This window comes from Berghia stephanieae, chromosome 10 (assembly GCF_034508935.2).
Source record: "Berghia stephanieae isolate SIO BIC M18660-M18661 chromosome 10, UCSD_Bste_1.3, whole genome shotgun sequence".
In the NCBI taxonomy this organism is placed as follows: domain Eukaryota; kingdom Metazoa; phylum Mollusca; class Gastropoda; order Nudibranchia; family Aeolidiidae; genus Berghia; species Berghia stephanieae.
Genome location: NC_088369.1, coordinates 24,774,763 through 24,795,753, shown reverse-complemented (window position 1 = coordinate 24,795,753; position 20,991 = coordinate 24,774,763). Strand labels below are relative to the sequence as shown.

Sequence of the window (20,991 nt, the reverse complement as noted above, 5' to 3'; positions counted from 1 at the left end):
TTTTACACCTGAGTGCTGTGAGAAAATGTGAGTAAAGAGCCTTTTTTCAAGTACTCAACTATGAGTCCCACCTAGAGTGGGACTATTACCCTGGACCTTCCATTCCGAAGGCGAGTGTCAAGCCACTTGATCACATAGCCACACTTTCCTGGACTCCAATACAAGTGTTTATATAATTTGATGAGTGAATGACTGAATTTAGAAAAGAAATCAATTTATTAATCTCTTATACAGCTTTTATCCACTAAGTGCTTAGATCACTTTTACAAGGGGTCCCCAACCAACAACAACCTTTAACATGTTGGACGAGACATGACATGACGGCTATAAGGTGATATTACAATCAGTTACTGGCCGCGTAATAATTTTACAAATAAGTTCATTAAGAGAATGTGAGTAGAGAGCCTTTTCCAAGGGCTCAACCATGTGCTGCTAAAATTAAAAAGGGACTCGGACCCTTGGCCTTCTGATCCAAAGATGAGTGTCATTACACTAGACTATATAGCCTTTGGATGAATGAATGAATGTAGAAAAGAAACCAATAACTTGAGCTTTTTTTGTGCGGCTATGTGGTCTAGTGGTATGACACTTGCTTTCGGATCGGAAGGTCCTGGGTTCAAGCCTCATGCTCGGCGGATAGTTGAGTCTTTGGAAAAGGTTCTTTACTCACATTCTCTCACTGTACTCAGTTGTAAAATGAGTACCTGGCCGTTAACAGCGTTGTCTTTGTCTGAAAATTGTAATATCACCAAACAGGCGTCATGTCCCATCCTACATGTGAAATGTTACTGTTGACCAGGGACCCCTTGTAAAGCTCTTTGAGCAGATTTAGTTGATATTGCGCTATATAAAGCTCAATTATTTATTTATTTTTAGAAAATAAAAATAATAAATAAAATTCCCTTTATTCATCCCCAAGGGGAAATTTGTCTTTAGGGTCTATTCCAAGGGAAGACTGGAATAGCCCAGGCGTCAGCCGCAGTGCAGTGCCGCAAAGTGAGCTAGGGCTAGGTGACTTGCTCAAGGCCACACAACGCAGCGGCGGGTGATCGAACTCGTTACCTTTTGGGTACGAAGCAAAGACCGTACCGCTGAGCCACTCTGTCCCTTTTTATATACATCGCAATATCAACTAAATGTGCTTAAAGTTAAAGAGCTTTCCAAGGGGGTCCCGAGCCAACAGCAGCATTTAACATGTAGGACATGACAGCTGTAAGGCACTTTGACAAGGGGTTTCGGGGTGAACAAATGCTTGTGTTATATATATATTATATATATATATATATATATATATATATATATATATATATATATATATATATATATATACATATATATATATATATATATATATATATATATATATGGTTATATATATATATATATATATATATATATATTATATATATATATATATCTCATCTCATCTCATGTAGTTCCATATCTGAAGCAGACGTCGGAGGTCATCTTCCGCCAAGCTGATCTATCTCTTGCCAATTCTATTAAAGCAGCGCCACCTTTCTCAGCTTCATCTGTCCAAGTTCTTATCCCTTTCAAATACGTTATTCTTTGTCTTCCTCTTATTCTTTTTCCATTCATCTTTCCAGTCAAGGCGAGTATTTCCAAACCAGGGTGGCGGATAATGTGTCCTAAAAATTCCATTTGGCGTTTGATGATTTTTGTTATCAGTGATCTTTTTCTGTTTGCCATTTCTAAAATTTCTTCATTTCTTTTCCTTTCCATCCATGACACCCTCATCATTCTTCTGTAAAACCACATTTCCACTGCCTCCAGTCTTTTAACCATGGTCTTGTTTATGGTCCAGCTCTCACAACCATATAGCAGCACAGACAGTACATAGCAATCCAGGACTTTGATTTTTGTTTTCATGCTAATATTCCTGTTTTTCATAATTGTATGCAGCTGGTTGAATGCATTCTTCGCCATACCTATTCTTTTCTTTATTTCACAATCTGATTTTCCATTGGATGTTACATTGAAGCCTAAATATTTGAAACATTCAACTTGTTGTATTGTTTGTCCTCTGCTTGTTATTACACAGGCTGGTGGGTTATTATTTTTAGATACCGTCATACATTCTGTTTTAGATATATTCAGTTCCAGTCCCATATTTTCACTACTCCTGACTACAACATCCAGTAATTCTTGTAGTTCATGTTCAGATTCTGCCAGTAGAACCGTATCATCTGCATACCTCAGATTTGTTACATTCTTTCCTCCAATACACACCCCCTTCTTATGTTCGATATCTCTTAATATCATTTCACTATAGAGGTTGAATAAATCTGGAGACAAAACACACCCCTGCCTAACTCTCTTCTAATAGGTGTAAAACTGCTTAGTTCGTTGTCAACACGCATTGCTGCTTCTTGTTCCCAGTACAAATTCCGTAATATTCTTAAATCTTTACCATCAATGTCCAAGGATGATAGAATTTTGAATAGTTTTTCGTGTTGTACTTTATCAAAGGCTTTTGAATAGTCGATGAAACACATATACAGATCTTTATTTACTTCAATACATCTTTCCATCAGCATTGATAATGTGAATATTCCATTTCTGGTACCCTTGTCCTCAACAAAACCAAATTGCATCTCCCCAATTTCAGGTCGTATTTTATTTCTTATTCTTAGTAAAATTATCTTCAAAAGAATTTTTGTGAGGTGGCTCATTAGGCTAATAGTTCTGTGTTGTTCACAATCAACTGCCCCTGGCTTTTTTGGTAGTGCTATAAAAATGGATCGTTTCATATCAGTTGGCATTTTTCCTGTGTCATACACTTGATTTAGAAGGTTTGTGATGAATTCACATATATATATATATACCTGTTACCCTCCAGGTCAAAGTGCAATGCCTTAACCACTCAACTACTTCAACCCCCCCCCCCCCCCCCCCCCCTCCCATATAACCTTATATAACCTTTGAGTTTTAAATGCCTTCAATGAGTAAAGTGTGCTATGTTTCTTACCTTACCCTTTTATCCTTTTGGTGCTCCAGTTGCACATATGGCAGACGCATTAGATTCCCAACCATCATGGTCTGCAGCCATATTTGACATTTGTCCCCACGTCCATTTCTGGGTCTTCATCTCACTCTCTAGGGTTCTTCTCCATGTCTTCCTCCCCTTTTTGATCCCCGCGGAGTCCATCTGAGAGCAAACCTTGGTATGGCATCTTGGTTCATCAGAATAGTCTTTTACTGCAATGTGGTTTTGTGATATGATATTCATTTTTGGAATGGAAGGTCCTGGATTCGAGCCTAGATCGGCGCATAGTTGAGTCCTTGAAAAAGGCTCTTTACTTATTCACTCTCACTGTACTCAGGTGTAAAATGAGTACCTGACTGTCAACAGTGTTGTCTATGTCCGAAAAAGAAAAAAAGTTCTAATATTGCCTAACAGGTGTCATGTCATGTCCTACATTTTAAGTGTTGCTGTCGGCCAGGGACCCCTTGTAAAGCTCTTTGAACACGTTTAGAGGATATTGCACTATATAAAAGCTCAAGTTTTTATGTGTCTTATACTTAATCTAAAACTAAATCTGATCATTTTGACTTTAAACTATTTAAACAAAGTTGTCCTTGTCAAATTCATTCCGATATGATACCAGATTGACTCATTTTGTCAGATATCTATGAGTTAAAAGAAGAGGGAACAGATTTATCACAATTGTTGCATTGTTTATATTTTATTGAATTATCCTATTGATTATTCTTATCGAAACAGACATATGGAAAAAGAAAGAATGCATACTTTAGATTTATCATCTGGCCTTGCTTCGGAAAGGAAGAATATGACACTGGTTGGAGAAGAAATAATGTTGCAAGTGAGTATGGCAACCAAAGATTCAATGCTGACTATCTTTACTCGTTTTACTCAAATCATGTCCAAATATGTTATTAACTTTAGTTTGACAGCACGGGGAGGGAACAGTACTCAACAAGAAAAGAGAAAAATTGATAGCATATTTAAATTTGCATGCAAAACAATAGCCTTCAACAGTCACGACGTCACTTCCCTCGTCATGACGCATAGTAACTTAGTAACTGGCTCTAAACTATCGGAACAACGGTGGACGCCCTTATGAAATATTTCTCCGACGAGTAAAAGTGTATCCAGAGGAGAAAAACATTATAAATGTGATCATGTTTTGACTTTTATACATTCTGATCACGTGACATATGAAAAGTTCTAGCCAGCATGAAGAATAAAAAGTACCGATTTTCTTTGTTTAGAACCATGCTGCTCACTGTTGCTGGGCGACGTGACATCAGACTATTGAGTCCAATTAACAAAAAACTCTGACACATTAGACATAATTTATAAACATAGCAGCAATATGAAAACAAATGACAGAACAGCCAAACATCTCTATAGATGGGGATATATTACCTCCCCTGCCTGCCCCAAATGCGATGCCATCTAACAGGATGTGGACCACATGATGCTGAATTACCCCAATTCCTCCATCTCAGGGAGGAAAACCTCACGGTACACCAGGCAGAGGAGACTTTTATGGACTGGACGAAGGACAAGCACATGGAAGTGTAGACATCCATACGACACTGCATATTATATCAGCTTTATACAAGATGATCCGGTTTTACATTAATTTGACATCTGGTCTTACCAAACAGTGTTTTCATCTTGTGGTATTACACAGGACTTCAAACAGATTGATGCCTCATTTGCGTCACACTGTGGCGTGGCGACAAAAGGTTGAATCCTTACATTACTCAGTTGTAAAATAGTAAAGATAGTCTTTCAGAGCCATTAAGCCCATGGAGCAGAAGTTTATCATAGCATGAAACGGACAATAGCAATTGCTTGCTACCATTTGGATTGAAAGCTAGACTATTGCAAAAAAAAAAAAAATTCCACCAGATCTAAGAGTAAGAGAACTAGCTATCAATCACTGCTGGTTGGACAGGGGGATCAAATAATAATTTTGACTTCACTGGTAATCGATCTTGGCTCCTTTCCACATGAAGCGAGTGCTCTACCAAATGATCTGTATGAGAACAAAAAAAATAATGGTATCATTCATGTCTTGTCCTATATTTTATGTGTTGTTGGCTTGTATCATTGCAAAGTTCTTTGAGTAAATTAATGAGATATTGCTCTGTACGAAAAACAATGTTTTTTTCAAATATCTGTAACATGTAATATTTAATGTATACAGCGTGCAAAATCCACAAAGTATTCAAAGGCGTTACACATACAAAACGCAAATTCTATTACTACTCAGAAGACAATCATTTAAATTTATTCTGTATGGAGACACTAAGGTCCTTTTAACAGATAACAGAAAACTAAGATGGCTGTTTGTGACTTGTCTGCATTTCATATAACAAATGGTTTGATGTCCGTTTCAGTTTACGAGCCAGATGTTGAGAGAGATAGCTATAGAGGTCCACATGACAACCAATGTTTATAAACGGCTTGCCAGCAATGCCTTCATCAAACAGGCTGAGGTGAGCAAAAAAAAAAAAAAATAAATAAATAAAAGTACAAATGTAATTGGTAGTATGTGTGGTTATGGTAGTGATGTTTTTCCATAATGGCATCTATTTTAATAACAATGATGATGATAATAATGATAATAATAATGGTGATAATGATAATGATAATACTGATAATAATAATAATAATAATAATAATAATAATAATAATAATAATAATAATAATAATAATAATAATGATGATGATGATGATGATGATGATGATGATGATGATGATAATAATAATAATAACAATAATAGTGATAGTAATAATAATAATCATAATAATAATAATAATAATAATAATAATAATAATAATAATAATAATAATAATAATAATAATAATAATAATGATAATAATAATATTGATAATAATAATATTGATAATATAATAATAATAATAATAATAATAATAATAATAATAATAATAATAATAATAATAATAATATAATAATATAAATAATAATAATATAATAATAATATAATAATAATAATAATAATAATAATAATAATAATAATAATAATAATAATATAATAATAATATAATAATAATAATAATATAATAATAATAATATATAATAATAATAATAATAATAATAATAATATAATAATAATATAATAATAATAATAATAATATAATAATAATAATAATAATAATAATAATAATAATAATAATTAATAATAATAATATATATAATAATATAATATAACATTATAATGATATAATGAGTAACAATGATAACTGATGATAATGATGATGATGATGACGATGATAATGATAGAGAGAGATATAATGATATGTGATGAATTTATCGATGATGATGATGATGATGATGATGATGATGATGATGATGATGACAATAATAGTATTAATAAAAATAATAGCAGTCTTTATAATTATTTTCATAAATCAACAATTTGCCTTCGGCAGGATTAAACACCACTTCTAAGTCCTGAATATTTTTCAACATGCTTGATTGAATATAAAATGCATATATATTTGACACTGACACTAAGAGCCAAAAACTCGTAATTTTACGAAACTTTCGTAGCTGTTGGTAGGTCTGATAAGTAAACTGTCATTAAAATCAACACATAAATCAAACAATGACTGTTTTCTATATCAAAACTGTTGGATTCTTTTCAAATTCAAAGAGTTTCCTCACATAGTGGACAGAGAGGTACTTATTGTGTCTTCTATCCCACTGTATCTGTTTTCTGTCTTTGTCTTTGAATGAAATTACTTGATTTTGTCCTGGCTCTGGCCGGATACCCTAACTGGGAGGGAAACAGTCAAATGTATAGTTAGAGTTTTGGGATATGATATTTTCTGTCTTGTATATAATCTCTCTGTTATGCACTGTATTATGTTTTGTTTTCAAATTATAGAGGATTTGTAAACATGTGAGTGTATTCCCCTTATTGGGGACCTGTGATTTTTTCTGGATGAGACTTTTAGGTGATCTCATACTAAGTACTTTGATAGTGTGCTCTTGAAATCTACATCTGTTTCCTAATTTGAACAAATTCCCCTTTGTCTTAACTTTTTCTTGGGTGATTTAATTGTAATTCTAGAACTTTTTACTATCCCATTTTCTTTCTTTTTACCGGCGCTGATATGACCTAAATATGTTGCAAGTGCTGTAAAACCCTTAAAATCATAAAACAATGAGTTACACTTTTATATATATCAACTGGTAAAATCGGCTCAATTAAGGCATTATCAATTTACATGTCTTTATTCATGAATTAATCTTTTATTAATAGATTCAAGCCACTGGTAACCCAGAAGGTCGTGACCCCTATGATGAGGCATATGACCTTTTAACACGGGCTTTTCAAACTCTTCAAAAGGAAAGAGACCGTAACAAGTAAGAGGTTTTAATTGTTTGTTTGTTTGTTTGATTGTTTTTTTTTTATTTTCAAAATTTTATTTCCCCAACATCAAATTTGATTTTTAAAAGTGATTCATCATTGGTCATGTGTCCCTCTGGAAATCAAATCGGTCTTGAGAGGATAAAATTAACCAAAAAACAAAACCCTAAAAGAAATCCCAATAATAATATTATGAAACAGTGGTTAAAGTGGTCATAGCCATTTGGTCCATGGAGCCGAGGTTTGTCCGAGTTTCTTTAAGACAAAATGAACAATAGCAATTACTTGCTACCCTTTGGATATGACTCAAGTCTATCACAAAGTACTTTCTGCCAGGTATAACAGACCCACCGCTGAGTGGAAAGGGGTCAGAAAACAAATAAACAACAACGGAAAACAAAAAATAAAACTCGACTTCCTCCGGGATCATCCTCGATCACTTTGTGTGCTAAACGAGTGCCCCTACAACTGATCTATCAGGGCCCACCCCCCCCCCCCCAGCCTTTCCCCCTTGGGGATGAATAAAAGGAATTTTACTTTTTAAAATCTTATTATTCTCTATTTTCAGAAAGGGAGTGTGGGCTCATTCCCAAATGATGACACACCCAGTAACCGAGCCTGTCAAACCATTACGCAGGGACTTAGGTCCCACACCACCACCGCCCAAAGGAAAGCCCAAACCACCTCCACCTAAGAAAAATATAGACCAGCCCCCGCCTGATGAGTAAGTTTTATTCTATTTGGTAAACTTGAGCATTGAGCTTTTATATAGCGAAATATCCACTAAACGTACTCAAAGCGCTTTACAAGGGGTCCCTGTCCAACAGCAACAACACGTAACATGTAGAACGAGACATGACGCCTGTTAGGCGATATTACATTTTTTTTCAGAGATACCGCTGTTAACGCCCAGGTACGCATTTTATACCGGAGTACGGTGAGTGAATATGAGTAACGAGCCTTTTCCAAGGACTCAACTATGCGCCGAGCGAGGCTCGAACCCAGGACCTTCCGATCCAAAAGTGAGTGTCATACCACATACCACATAGCTGCACCTGTAACTTGTACCGTTTTATCCCTTCAATCTCTTCAGTGTAACCACGTCGTTGAAGACCTTTTATAAACTGTAAAAATAAGGTTCATGATTAATTCCCTCTAATTAGTCTTATTTTGCTATAGAGTTACATTATTTTCACCAAAAGGGTATGAAAAATTGTGTATGAAACAATGCCAGAGAAAGCAAGAAAATACAAAAATACAAGGAAAAGAAAACATCCTCCAAAACACAGACTGCCTCCCTTGTCGAGGAGGCACTATCCACCCTGGATAAAAAAATTGATTGCAAGAAAACTTTGTCCCTGGGATTATATCCCTGGGTAAAGCTTTTCACATAATTTGATTTTCTTGACTCAGATGTAAATAATTACAGAAATTGGTTGATTACAGATCAGACACACTGTGTTGCAGACTTGCCTATTAGAAAATTCATGTTTAGGAGATAGAAATTGTAGTCGTTATTAAGGTAGCTTTAAAATCAAACAATTTACTCTCACCTTGATAAAATAAATAACCTTTCAAAATCCTTGAAATTATGTAGTTTCAACAATTCTCATTTTAGATAAGTTTTAATGTTTAAGAGATGCTCATGAAGTTATTTAATTGTGACCAAATTTTCGTAGTTCTACGAATTTTTCATAAGAGTAGGCAGGTTTGGTGTTGTGAAATGTAAGCCGCTCCTTTTATTTTTAATTCTGCTTTGTTTGACATTGTAGCAAGTACTTATTTCTAGATTTACTATCTATTTAATGCTACTGAAAACAGGGTTAAACATTAAGTTACTTTGACCTTATGGCTTTGAGAGACTTTTATCAACATTAAACATTGTTTTGTTTGTTTTCTTACTCATGCATTTATTGATACAGAGGAATTTAATTACTATTGTTATAAATCCTAGCGAAGCTTTGGATCCAGATGTAATGTTGATTCGACACACCCACCTCCATCCTGAAGACCTAAGGGTCACCACACCCACGAAAGTGGATGACAAGCAAGAGAAGAAAAGAAAGTTCTGGAGAGCAGTATACAGGAAAAGGGAAGTCCGGTATTGGACGGTAAGAACTTTACACCATTAGATCCATTGTGAGCTGGAGGTCACTTGATGTTCTTCTATTGCCTTATATCTGTTTTCTGTGTTGCTTTCTGTCTTTGTCTTGGAATGGGATTGCTTGGTTCTGTCCTGGCCCTTGATGGAGTCTTTGGCTTAGAGGGAATCAGTCAAATGTTTAGCATTAGTCCTGGCAGAGGGTTTTTTCCCTTGTTAATCACCAAGGTGTCTAGATGAGACGCCATTATTATGCAGGCCTTAAAGCTCAATTGAGGGTACAAATAGTTCAGTTGGTAGAGCACTCGCTTCATAGGCAAAGGGATTGAGGTTGATCCTGGGTGAAGTGGATATTTTTCCTGACCCCGCCTCCCCCCTGTCCACCCAGCAGTAATTGGGTAGCTTGGTCTGTTAGATCTGGTGGAAATGCTACAGACAGCAGGATAAATTCAGCTCAACGGACCATATGTCTTTTACAAAATCGTCTTAAATCCTTTTAAAAAAAAAAAACTCCACTGAATGAAATTTGACATTGTACAATTCATTATTTTTATATTTTTAGTTCATTCAAATTTCCAAGTTATTCTCCTTATCTATTACTGAGTGCGGCTACATGATCTAGTGGTATGACACTCGATTTTGGATCAGAAGGTCCTGGGTTTGAGCCTCGCTCGATGCATAGTTGAGTTCTTGGAAAAGGCTCTTTACTCATATTCTCTGACCGTACCTGGCCGTTAACAGCGTGTCTCTGTCCGAAAAATTGTAATATCGCCTAACAGGCGTCATGTCCCGTCCTACATGTTAAATGTTGCTGTTGATCAGAGACCCTGTGTTAAGCTCTTTAAGCACATTTAGTGGATATTGCACTATATGAAAGCTCAATTTTTAAAAATAAGTTTTTTGAGTGTTGGGAAAGTACAGAAGAATCTGCATAAAGTCAACATTCTTAATGTCAATATCTGCATAAAGTCAACATTCTTAAAGTCAACTTCTGCATAAAGTCAACATACTTAAAGTCAATATCTGCATAAAGTCAACATTCTTAAAGTCAACTTCTGCTTAAAGTCAAAACCTCTGGTTGGTCCCAAATTGTCTTTCCTTTATCCAAGTGTGTTCCATTGTAATAAGTCCACCTTGCTTTACCCTCTCCTTACCACCTATTGGAAAATCGTCACATTTGTTATGATACAACCATCACTTTTCTCATCCAGATTTCATTTCTTTTTGCTATAGCTATAAAAACTTGACTTTTTGTCATATAGTTTATATTGTCGAACAATATTATCTATAGAATGTGCTTATTGCTTTTCTGTTTGAGTAAGAAATGTCTGATTTTGTGTTGGGTGGAAGTGAAGTTTTGGGGAATATTCTGAAAATGATGGGTAAGGAGAGGGTTAAATTAACCAATCTTACTAGTCTGGCAGTGTTGATGTCAGGATTCCACTGTAAATTATAAATTTCTCATTCTTTGTTTTGATTTTATCATAATTTGTTTATGTTTATCCCAATAGCAACTGCGTCCTTTCATGTTCAACGTGGGTTTTGCCAAACGAAGTCAAGGGGTGGAGCTTGTGGTCCCCTCCCCTGATCACATGATGGTAGCTGTAGGGATGAAAAGTGGTACGAAAATTTGTTTCTTATTTTTTCTCCTGATTTCTCTTTGTGTTTGTTTGATGAAATCAAGATTTTATTAATTTTTAAAAATCTGTTGATCATTTATTTCATGTTCCTTCTAAATTTAAATTCATTTTGAATATATAAAATCACTTAAAGCGCCATTGAGCATTGTAAATGGATATCGGCACCATATAAATTATCCATTACGTTACATTTCAATGGTACTGACGTACACTTATGTGCAGGTCTGATCACCCAATTTTCATTATGGGCTTATTGTTGTAATGGAAATCTCAAAAAAATTACGCAAAATATTGTCCATTACAACAATGTTAAATTAGGCCCATAATTTTTTTCGAATATCAGACTTGCATTTATGTTCACGTCAATTGATACCAATAGATTGTAAAAGCTTCTTTCTTTTGCATTTTAGAAAAAAATTCTATATATGAAGAGTTTTGAACCTTAGACGTTCTGGGTTAAGTATTTTGTTCGTTTATGAACTTCTTATACTCCTTTTTGTTCCAAACTTTTTACAGTCCATAGCTTTTAGCAGCCAAGTAATTACAGTAATCCTGTCTACTTTTGCTCAAACTCAACTTGTTACTTTACTTATATCTACATTTTACAGCTTAAAAAACAATTTTACAATACGTTTTTATGTATTGTATTTCATAGGAGATGTGTTAGTGCTGAATACCTTAGTGGAACCCTGGGCAGTGGTAAAGTTTGATCTAGGGCAATCATCTGTTCTACATTTGTCTTGGAACCTTGATTCCTCAGGACTGGTGGTTGTACGCAAATCGGTAAGGGATGAAAAGTAAAAAATAAAAATAGATTAACTACCGTGAAATTAGAAAATATTTGTTCCCTCTGCACTTAGAGTTGACTATCATATTAACTTTTAATGATGTTATGATAAAAAATAATGAATGTGCATTTATATAACGCTTATGCTGAAGCTTTGAAGCTTCAAATAAATAATAAGTGAAATAAAATAAAATTCCCTTTATTCATCTCCACGGGGAAATTTGTCTTTAGGGTCTATTCCAAGGGAAGACTGGAATAACCCAGGTGTCAGCCGCAGTGCAGTGCTGCAAAATGAGCTAGTTCAAGGGGACTTGCTCAAGGCCACACTACGAGTCAGGTAATCGAACTCTTGTTTCTTTTGGGTAAGAAACAAAGACCATACCGCTACGCCACACTGCCCCATGATACTATCATTTTCCTTCTCAGGGCTTGGTAACTGTATGGAATGTGAACGGAGTACCAGCTTCCAAACAAGCTCTCAAGGCAATGGGTCTTCCATCCGAAGACGGAAAGAATCAGCCCTTAGCTCTGACACCAGTTGTCTCCCTCGATCCAAAGAAAGGAGATTTAATTCTTGCCTCTGGTATGAATCTTTTTTCTATAATTATTGGTTGTTTTCCCTTCCCCTGTTCAAAACGGAAGTAAACATGAGATATCTCATTCTTTCTCTTTCTTTCTTCTCTTAATTTGCAAACCACCTCTGGTGTATTGTCGCAAATGTGGGGTAGGTGTCTTGGTGTTTTACATTTCAGGATGTATTTGAGTGCTGTTGTAGTGAATTAGCCTTTCTTTAAACTGTTCCGTGGTAATTGAATTCATCTTTAGTGTTTCATTCATCATGTTTAGTTGATAAAGGGGCAACCTTAAAAATGTCCACAAGAAAAAAGAAATAATTAGTTTAAAATGATCATAGATATGAAATTTTAGGGTTTATTTTTCACTTTAAAAATTTACTTTCATAATCTTACTTACTTTAGAGGATATTGCGCTATATAAAAGCTCATTATTATTATAATTATTATTATTATTATTATTATTATTATTACTATTATTATTATTATTGTTATTATTATTATTATTATTATTATTATTATTATTATTATTATTATTATTATTATTATTATTATTATTATTATTATTTATTATTATTATTATTATTTTATTATTATTATTATTATTATTATCATTATTATTATTGTTATTATTATTATTATTATCATTATTATTATTGTTATTATTATTATTATTATTATTATTATTATTATTATTATTATTATTATTATTATTATTATTATATATTATTATTATTATTATTATTATTATTATTATTATTATTATTATTATTATTATTATTATTATTATTATTATTATTATTATTACTTACTTACTTATCTGAACTAGCCACCACCTGAGCTCTAGCCCGTTGGTCTTGTGTCATGACATAGAAGTTAGACGTCTTTTGTAGTTCATAATCTAAGTTTCATGTTTTTCACTAAAATTCAGAAAAAAATGTGGAGCGGGCAGCACCAGATAAAAACAGAGAATAAAAAGTCATGGGGTCAGTGTCAAATTCAGGATCCAATTGACACGACACCCTCTGCCTGCTTGGCTGAGAAAGATAGATCAGCGAGCGGTTGCACCAGCCAAACAAATATATGACTATCAAATTCATTAACTATGTGCAAACTCTCATCTCTCAACTACTTAGGGGTTCACAATCGAGGCTGGCTGGCTGATAAACCCTGCAAACTTTTCACTGAGTGAGCAGTTAAGCTCTAAGATTCATCTCTGTGTGAATCAAGACATGATACACATGTAAACAAATAAGACTCACATGGAATGACTCTGATATTGGGTTGAATAATATTCATAAAAAAGTGTGATCTCTCTTTCTCAGCCAGACGGATGATGCCATGTCTATTGGATCATGAGTTTGGCACTGACCCAGTGACTTTTTATTGTCTGTTTTCATCTGGCACTTCTCCATACCCTATGTTTCTTATCATTATGTTTTTGACTATAATTTTTATTTATGTTATCTAAACCAACCCCACATAATACCAATTTAAAGTGAGTCACGAATTGTATCATTTTATTTTATTTTCTTCTTCACCCATTGTATTTTGTAAAACTACTAAAAGGAAATAATTTGTACATCAAATGAATTTTAATGCGTAGAGGAAGATTTTCGGATAATTTGTTTATTTACATCTTTTTCATATGATAGGTCCATTAGCGGAGCAGGGAAATGCCCCGTCCAAACCAACCCCTGTCATTGCAAACTTCTTTCCCACACTCACCTACCTGAGCAGCCAAGTAAGTTTTCACAGTTCCCACATCATACTCAAATTGATAAAAGCAACATAATGAAGCAATCAAGTTTTTAAGGCAACGGCGATTTATTTTTTTTTCTTCTTTTTTTTTTGCCTCACCTAGCGTTATAAGCATTTCCTCCTTAATTCATTAGTTAGTTAATTATTATTGAATTCAGTAATTCTATCATTCATTAGTTCATTTCTTCATTTATTCCTTTTTTATTCATTCCTTTATTAATTTCTTCATTCCTTTGTTTATGTATTAATTCAATTATTCTTTACATTCATTCATTTCTTCATTCTGTCCTTAATTCATTCTTTGATTCATTCATTCATTGATAAACTAATTGATAATTAATTAATTCGTTCATCTTTTCAATAATGTATGATTTGATTTTGGCTAAAAAATATAAGCGCTTTGAGATGCTTTTGAAAAAATAAATGAAAAGCACTATAAAAATTTATATCACTACTTATTACCACAGCATAAGAATCTTCATAGAGGCTTGATTTGTGTTGCTATTTGTGCTTTCTTGATTAAAATTTTTAGATCTGTTGATACAACTTACATCAATAATGAGTTAAATTATCGATAGTATGCGCTTGGCTAAGAAGATCACAACATTGCCACCCGGAAGTATAACAGACCAACACACAAAACTGTGTGTTACCGTGAACTTTTATAGTCTGGATAATACAGTAAAGTCAGAATTACTCATAAACGTGGATGGCAAAAAACAATAACAAAGACCCGAATGACGTCAACTTCATTCTATCTATAGTTTGAATGGAAATTCAGTCTTGCCATTCTGGGTGGGTTTCCTGACCTCCCATTGTGGGCAGGGAGGCTCTTACTGTGTCGTCTATCCCCCTATATCTGTTTTCCAAGTTGCTTTCTATCTTTGTCTTGGAATGAGATTATGTGGCTTAGTCCTGGCCTTGGCGGGATACCCTGGCTGGGTGGGAAACAGTCAAATGTATAGTTTTTGGGAGATGACATTTTTTGTCTTGTAGGTCAACTCTCAGTTATGCAGTGTATAATTCTTGTTTTACATATATATCATGATTTGCGAACATTTGAGTGTGTTCCTCTTAGTGGGGACCTGTGCTAGCTGATTTCAAACTAATAACCTAAGGAGGGAGTTAATTCATGACTTGCTATTTTCTTCCTTGTCCTTCCGCCAGTCCTCTGTATGCGTGGGTGTAGAAAGTGGTGAAATCCTGAAGCTGGACTCTCTAGGCCTGAACTCAGAGACCAATCGTAGCAGCAACATCCTCCTGAAACCCAGCATCCCTGCCAGTGACGAGCAGGATGAAAATGTCACCAAGGGAGGTAATCTCGTGCAGATGTGGAGGCAGCATAAATACCCAATTATCACCCTTGGTTGTATTGACAATCTTGGTAAACTGGTGACTGTGGATACGAAAGGATTTGTCAATATTTGGAAATATGACAAGTGAGAAATTCATATTACATGTTTTGATGATGTATATATATATATAAAAGTAAAGCTTTTGTGCACAACTTTTTGAATTGAAGAATGAAGATGAGTATATTTGTATACAACTTTCGTATATTTATCAAATTTTATGACGATGTCACTTATTGTTGGTATGTAATTTAAAAAATAATATTAAAAAATACTTATCAAATGCCATGCCGTTACTCAAGGAGGTACAATGAGAAAAATATAAGTTTAGAAAAGTCTTCTTTCTTACAAGTTTTTGTCGAATATGGGACTGCTAAACACTACTATTCAAATTATTAAAATTCACTTGTATAAAGTCAATTGTTAAATCAAGAAAATATTCGTATGCAATGAATGTATAGAATTGATAATCAACTCACCTAAAAATGGCTGAAATAAGGTAGATAGCTAGATTAGAACAGATATCTATCGAGCATACGAATGTGATATTACTGAATCTGTCATACATAGTGGTAACATTTTTTTTTTTAAATCTAGAAAGTCATATTTATTGGGGTTTTTTAAAATTGTGACTTTGATTTGTCGATAAATGTTTTAAAAACTAAAAAAAAAAAAAAAAAAAATGAAAAAAAGGATTTAAAAATTGAGCTTTTATATAGAGCAATATCCACTCAACATGCTCAAAGCGCTTTACAAAGGGCTCCTGACCAGCAGCAACACATAACATATAGAACAACACATGAAGCCAGCAAGGCGATATTACAATTTTTCCAAAAGAGACAACGCTGTCAGGTACTCATTTTACACCTGAGTACGTGAGAGACTGTGAGTAAAGAGCCTTTTCCAAGGTTAGAACCCAGGACCTTCTGATTAAAAAGTGAGTGTCATACCACAAGACCACATAGCCGCACTAGATATGATGATAAAACTTTTTCTGTAAACCTAGGAAGTCATATACCTACATTTAAAAAAAAATAATTGTATTCTTGATTTGTCGATAAATGTTGTTAAAAAAATTGATGTAATATTTTCTCAGGAAACACTACCAAGACCAAAGGTTTGGGTCATTTGCTTCTCATAAGGACGAGATCGATTAGATAGCTAGTTACTGTAATCTTTGTCTCTTATTAAAACACTTTTTAATTACTAGATAATAGGGCAGAAAAGTCGTGACGTCACACTGTCTACTCTTCTGGTTCCAAATTCTTTGGATGTATGTATGCAACCAGTGCTTAAGATGACTAATATACATATTGAATCACTATTAGCTAGTTTAGTCGCAGGATATATAGGCAGGTTCTTAAGATTTTATTATGTGATGCAATAAAGCGAGGATGGATGATCTTTATTGACGACTAGCATATATTTAGACTAGAAAGTAAGTTGCCATCACTCTGAAACCAGAATATCAATTACACAAGGTATGTATCTAATCCTCCCAAAGAGTGATTTTACACTTCAAATGAAATTGAAACCAGTGTTTTGACATCACACTTTTACTCCCTATTGTCCTTTCAGAATTCAAAGCGTTACTGTATATGTTTATACCGTACCATTTTTACTCCAACTTTAATTTTAAACTCAGTTCTTTTTCACCAGCTTAACATTCATATATCCACTCACCAGCTATACACTGATACGTATCCACTCACTTCATAATCTATTCAACGCTTATGACAGGGAAGACTTTGAGTTCAAAGCCATTGATAAGTCTAATTTTTATCAATTGTGACTCATCGTCTCAAAATGTATTATGTCGGGATGAACAAAGTGTTGGAAACTCAATTGATAAACTCAAACACGAAACTTGGAGTTAGTTTCTCTTTTATATGGCGGGGAATAAAGACTATTTCTTTGATTGCAAAACACTTGATGTTTGTATTTCTCATTATTTTATCACTAAATTCACTTTTTGAGGTACTATTCATCCCGATATAATACCATTTAGAGACGTTGGGTCACAAATTAAGAAATAGATAAGAAATTTGTTGATGAAATATTAATTTCTTACATATTATAAAAAAATTTGCTCACATTGCAGCACTACACTGCGGCTGATTTCCTGAGAAAGGAAACTTTTCCCCAATGAATAAATACAGAGGATTTTAAAGAATTTTAGATAACATAAATTTTTCATTTGCTTCTCAAACTTTTTATTTTTTAGGATTAAACTCATCTTATTTCACCATTCTTTCCTTTTCTATTAATTTAGATTAAAGATATAGTTCTCATTTCTCGTTAATTAGGTGTTACTCTTATTTCAAACTCATTTATTTCGTTACTAATTTTAATCCTTGTTAATCTAGTGTTCGTATTGAATGCCAGTTTTATATTTATATATATAAGTTCTTTTACCTAGTCATTGACAAACTTGTAAAGATTAACAGCATGCATTAATGGCAGCTACATTCAATACTTGTTGAGTGTCAGAAATTCAAGTTTTAGATTTTACGCCATCTACCAATTTAGGAATTAGAATAGGAAATTCAAATATTGACTTTTACATCAACTACCGCTAAAAGCTTGAGACCAGAAAATTCAAGTTTTAAATTTCCATCTAAAGACTTTTAAACTTCACCAAAGCCTTATGAGACAACTGGACAATGTGACTAAAGAGACATTATTTAAGTATAAATAATGATATAGAATATTATAGCTCTCTTGTTGACTTCTGTTCTAATTGACTGATGGTTTTTAAACATGTTATTTAGACAACATTCACTGCATATCATGTCTTTTATATATTTAATTTTTGTTAATATTTTATATCTTCTTCTCTTAGTTTCCTCTTTTAACACTTTAAGTCTCTAATCAATTATGTTCCTTTATTTTGATTCTTTTTCATAAATAATCAAATTATTCCTAAACATTTTGTCATTATTGAAATTATTATTTTAAAATAAAATATGAACATTTATATAGGGCATTTGTACAGATTCACCATACTCAGTACGCTTCACAATGATTAATTTATTCCACCAGCAGGCCAGATGGAGCCTTATTTCCATTTCGTATAGTACAAGTTGCCCGTTAAGCATCCTCTTTGTACTAAAACTCTTGCAATAACCATCACTGCCTATGACCAGGTTACTCATTCACATCCGAGTTGAATGGGGAACTGTATTGACAGCCAATAGTGTTTATTTTAACAGGCTAATATATCATGATTTTATAGAGAAGGGGTTTGGTTAAAAACTCTGTTTGTTATATATTCTTACTGGTTGAGAGGAGCACAACAACTCTTTTTTTATATTCTTACTTGGTTGAGAGGAACATAATAACTCGGTTATTTATTATTTCTGTTATTATAAAATCCATAACTGTTCTTTTTTTTTTTTTTTTTTTACAGATTGCTATTACTTATATGTTGTTTTTATAAGTAACATTTATGTTCCATAAGTGGTGGAGACAATTGATTTTGTTTAGAAATCAATCTTTTAAAAAAGGGAGAATATGATTTTGTTTTAACTAGCTTATATTCAATGTATAAAGTTTGAGACGACCAGAATGCAGTCATGATTATAAAAATGTTGCCATGTTTTGTTGACTAGATATTCAATATGTAAAAAGTTCACTGACCTTAAACGTTTCGTAGGCCTACCCTTCTAGCTAATAGAATATTGCTATTTTTTATATTTATTAATTTCATTTTCATAGATTTTAGCTTTTCATCCATCTAGTTATTTTTGCTTCTTTATTTATTTGCTAGTCATTTCTTTATTTACATACATCTTTTTCCCCCCTAATCCTCAGTGAGCACGTGACACAGTTTGGCTGGTACTTCCCTGAACACAAATACAAACTCGACTTTAACAAAGTCATGTACTCTCCTGCTCCAGGGGAGAGTGCCAAGGTATTTAAAATTTAGATTAGAAATCGTTCCAAGTTATTTAATCCTTTAAAGCGATTGTGTTTGTCTTTTTAAAAATTGAAACACTGGGTTGAAAGTGTTGGCAATGTACAAAAAAGAATGCAATACCTTCGAAAAAGAACAAAATAATTCAAAATGGACTGGTGCGGTTATGTGGTATAGTGGTATGCATGACACTTGCTTTCCGATCGGAAGGTTATGGGTTGAGTTTTAGGAAAAGGCTCTTCACTCACATTCTCTCACCTTACACAGGTGTAAAATGAGTACCTTGCCATTAACAGCGTTTTCTCTGTCAGAAAAATTTGTAATATTGTCAAACAGGTGTCATGTCTCCTCCTACATGTTAAATGTTGCTGCTGGCCAGGGAAAATGCTTTGAGCATGTATCGTGGATATTGCAATATATAAAAGCTCAAGTTTTTGGTGTTTTTTTTTTCATTAAAAAAATATAACAGTTTTAACTATTTCTTTATTTTGTGTTATTATATTCTCTGAGGAAGAGTTTTGAGACCGAAACGTTCTGTGTCAAGTACTTTGCTCTTTTTTGAAGCTGTTATATTCATTTTAGTCCATTATTTTTTACAGTCCATTCCCCAGCTTCTTGCAGCTTAGTTTTTTTAGAAAGCTTTGGTGTAATGTAAGATAATATCTATAAAATTATACTGTGATACAGGTAAGGCAGATAGAAATATGCAAGAACATGATATATCCTAAAAAATTCTATCTTTCTTGGCCGGGGTTGAACTTCATGCTTTTTTGGTTGTTGTTTATAAATTTCAAGTTTCAAGCGTATTTACTGGGGGGGGGGGGGGGGGGGTAGATTAGCTATTGCTTTCAAACCCATCCTTTCACTGTCTTTTTTTTTTTTTTTTCGTTGTCAAGGTTTTTCGACATATTTTTTTTTTCATTTAGACATTAAAGACAGCTCTTGCATTATGCCTTAAGATTTTAGATTAAGAAAAAGCTGAAAACTTATCTCTTTCAGAAATATCGTAGGTGTTTTCTAATATATTGAAGCTTACAATTCAATACTTCTCTTCATCTTTTCCTTCGAGCTTCAAGCAGCAACATTTTCATTATATTTTAATGAGAAAATAAGGTTTACACTGAAAATGTTTTTTTCACAATTTGAAATTGTTCTTCTTCTCAGGTTATTTTTACCGACAGAAACCGATCTAAGACAACAACTGAGGTTGCCATAGCAAGAGAACGACGGGAAGGTAAATTTTCATTTCTTGAGAATTAGCACTGACAGTGTTTTATACTACTGATAACGAGAAATACAAAACCAAGTGGAAAAGGGGAAAGAATATCATCATGTTTAATTAGTGAAGGTTGTTGAAATTGCATTTGAAGTATTTTATTTATTTTATTCTCATTATAATAATTATGATTATTATTATGATTATGATGATGATGATGATGATGATTATTATTATTATTATTATTATTA

At 33.4% G+C, this 20,991-nt stretch overlaps 1 protein-coding gene across 3 annotated transcripts in view; it reads left to right on the top strand.

The window, feature by feature from the left end:
* The window catches only part of LOC144980864 (uncharacterized), a 63,138-nt gene that overhangs the window by 20,187 nt on the left and 21,960 nt on the right, over positions 1-20,991 (top strand). For 2 of the 3 annotated variants that reach the window (XM_078928744.1, XM_078928745.1), the window contains exons 9-21: positions 3,746-3,845; positions 5,395-5,493; positions 7,288-7,391; positions 7,964-8,119; positions 9,350-9,506; positions 11,008-11,116; positions 11,792-11,919; positions 12,350-12,506; positions 14,151-14,239; positions 15,424-15,695; positions 16,705-16,725; positions 19,422-19,521; positions 20,689-20,758. In XM_078928744.1, the coding sequence (XP_078784870.1) occupies positions 3,746-3,845; positions 5,395-5,493; positions 7,288-7,391; positions 7,964-8,119; positions 9,350-9,506; positions 11,008-11,116; positions 11,792-11,919; positions 12,350-12,506; positions 14,151-14,239; positions 15,424-15,695; positions 16,705-16,725; positions 19,422-19,521; positions 20,689-20,758 (1,562 nt within the window). The remainder of the gene's footprint in view (positions 1-3,745; positions 3,846-5,394; positions 5,494-7,287; positions 7,392-7,963; positions 8,120-9,349; positions 9,507-11,007; positions 11,117-11,791; positions 11,920-12,349; positions 12,507-14,150; positions 14,240-15,423; positions 15,696-16,704; positions 16,726-19,421; positions 19,522-20,688; positions 20,759-20,991) is intronic. The other variant, XM_078928746.1, reaches the window with a different exon arrangement.